The sequence below is a fragment of the Carya illinoinensis genome, chromosome 8 (assembly GCF_018687715.1).
Source record: "Carya illinoinensis cultivar Pawnee chromosome 8, C.illinoinensisPawnee_v1, whole genome shotgun sequence".
Taxonomy (NCBI): Eukaryota; Viridiplantae; Streptophyta; class Magnoliopsida; order Fagales; family Juglandaceae; genus Carya; species Carya illinoinensis.
Genome location: NC_056759.1, coordinates 4,217,467 through 4,219,314, shown reverse-complemented (window position 1 = coordinate 4,219,314; position 1,848 = coordinate 4,217,467). Strand labels below are relative to the sequence as shown.

Here is a 1,848-nt window from a genome sequence, read left to right as displayed (position 1 = left end):
AATATATTGTATTCACCGATTGATTCAATACATTACAGCATTGTATATATATACAAATGCACCCATAATTGATGGGATTACAAAAGTAATTGAAAAAATTGTATTACATTGAAAAGTAAATCATACAAGCAGGAATTAAGGAAAGAATTAAAGAATGTATTAAAGACTAAAGGCAGGACATTTGACACTTTGTCCTCTTGGTTTGTCTTTCCATACTTGTAGTTGGTCTTCACTAGAGCCACTAATTAAGCCTTCATCATCTCCATCTAAATATTCTCTAAGAATAACCACATATTATTTATTTATTAGTGTGGAAAAATATACCAATTAGTCTTCTTATATTACTCTATAAATTGGAGGCATTATTTCTACTTCTTTTGCATCAAAGAAGTAGAAGCGTCATAGGCTCATCGTGTAGTTTTTGATAGGCCGGGAAAAAAGATGGGGTTGGGTATTCGTGCTTTGATCATGGTGTTCATGACCATATTTACTCTCACGTCAGTAGCAAATGCTGCAGAGGGGACGGCTACTTTCTACACTCCTCCTTATGTTCGTGAGTATATCAATTTATAAGTATCTATTAATTAACAGATGCATGTATATACATGTATATATATTTTATGAACTTTCGTGTATGCTATCTATATCTTTCAGATTTTTAATGTTGACATATTTTCGATGCAAAGAGTTCTTATATTTCTTAAACTTCTCTTCTCAATCAAAATCTGTTATATATATATATATATATATATATATATAAATAATGTGGAGAATATATATATTCTTTGCATATTCTTTAATTTGCATCGCCTTGTAAATGTAAATATATTTCTTTCTATTTTCAAGCACTATCATGTTTCTTTTTTTCTAACAAGCTAAGATTCATAGAAATCAGAACAAAATTAATTAGATTTCTTAAAAATTCAACTTAACTAAAATCCCATCAAGTTAGCAATCTTAATTTATTTTCTTCATGTGCTCAAATTCATCTCAATAAAAGTAAACTCTGGAATATGAAATCAATCTAGCTAGCTAGATAGCATGCTCAATTAATTCATATGGGGCGGGCAAATGCTATGTACTTCCCTGCAAGCATCAAACTCCAATTACGTGATCAGATTTATAAGAACTTTTCACGAGTTTCAACAATTAATTATCGTTTAATACAGCCTCTTCGTGCTATGGATATCAAAACAATGGTGTCATGATAGCTGCTGCAAGCGATGCAATATGGGGGAATCGGGCAGCCTGTGGGAGAAGTTATAGAGTCAGATGCACCGGAGCAACAAATCAGGGTGTACCACAACCTTGCAAGGGTACCAGCGTTGTGGTTAAAATCGTCGATTACTGTCCAGCAGGATGTCAAGGAACCATCGATCTCTCTCAAGAAGCTTTTTCTGCAATAGCTAATCCTGATGCCGGAAAAATCAAAATTGAGTATACTCAGTAAGTCTCGATTCATGATTAATTTAGTACATGCTTCTGTTTGTTAAGTATGTACATTAAATATCAAAAGCATGTAATTAATCCATCATTGTTTTTCTTTTTATTTGTGATTTTCAGGGTTTGAAGATATTTAGATCAGTACTATGGCCTCCTAATAACGAGTTTTATATGTAGATGATGGTATTGAAATAAGCTGCATGCAGCTAGCTCGATCGTGATGGAGTACTTCTTTGTTTCAAGCGTATGTGGCAAGTTTTATATATATATGGTAACATTAATGAAATAATTAGCAACACGTTGAAACTTGTATGTATCAAATATGATGATGCCAAGTTGATGTTGAAATGTGCATGATATGTATGTAAGCTTCAATGCAAAAGGGTCCTTACTTTTGATCTTTTA

The 1,848-nt window shown here is 32.4% G+C and overlaps 1 protein-coding gene across 1 annotated transcript; it reads left to right on the top strand.

Annotated features, from left to right (window-relative positions):
* The first annotated feature begins 375 nt into the window (after nucleotides 1-375).
* Nucleotides 376-1,848, top strand: LOC122318203 (EG45-like domain containing protein). Its single transcript, XM_043135405.1, has 3 exons — nucleotides 376-553; nucleotides 1,170-1,446; nucleotides 1,564-1,848. Exons 1-3 carry the CDS (start codon nucleotides 442-444, stop codon nucleotides 1,568-1,570), a joined length of 396 nt encoding a protein of 131 aa, XP_042991339.1. The 5' UTR covers nucleotides 376-441; the 3' UTR covers nucleotides 1,571-1,848.

Excerpts from the sequence above, each read along its gene's own strand:
- LOC122318203 (XM_043135405.1), top strand. The coding sequence starts at position 442 with ATGGGGTTGGGTATTCGTGCTTTGATCATGGTGTTCATGACCATATTT. Across the intron at positions 554-1,169 it reads CTACACTCCTCCTTATGTTC|CCTCTTCGTGCTATGGATAT; the intron begins GTGAGTATATCA and ends CGTTTAATACAG.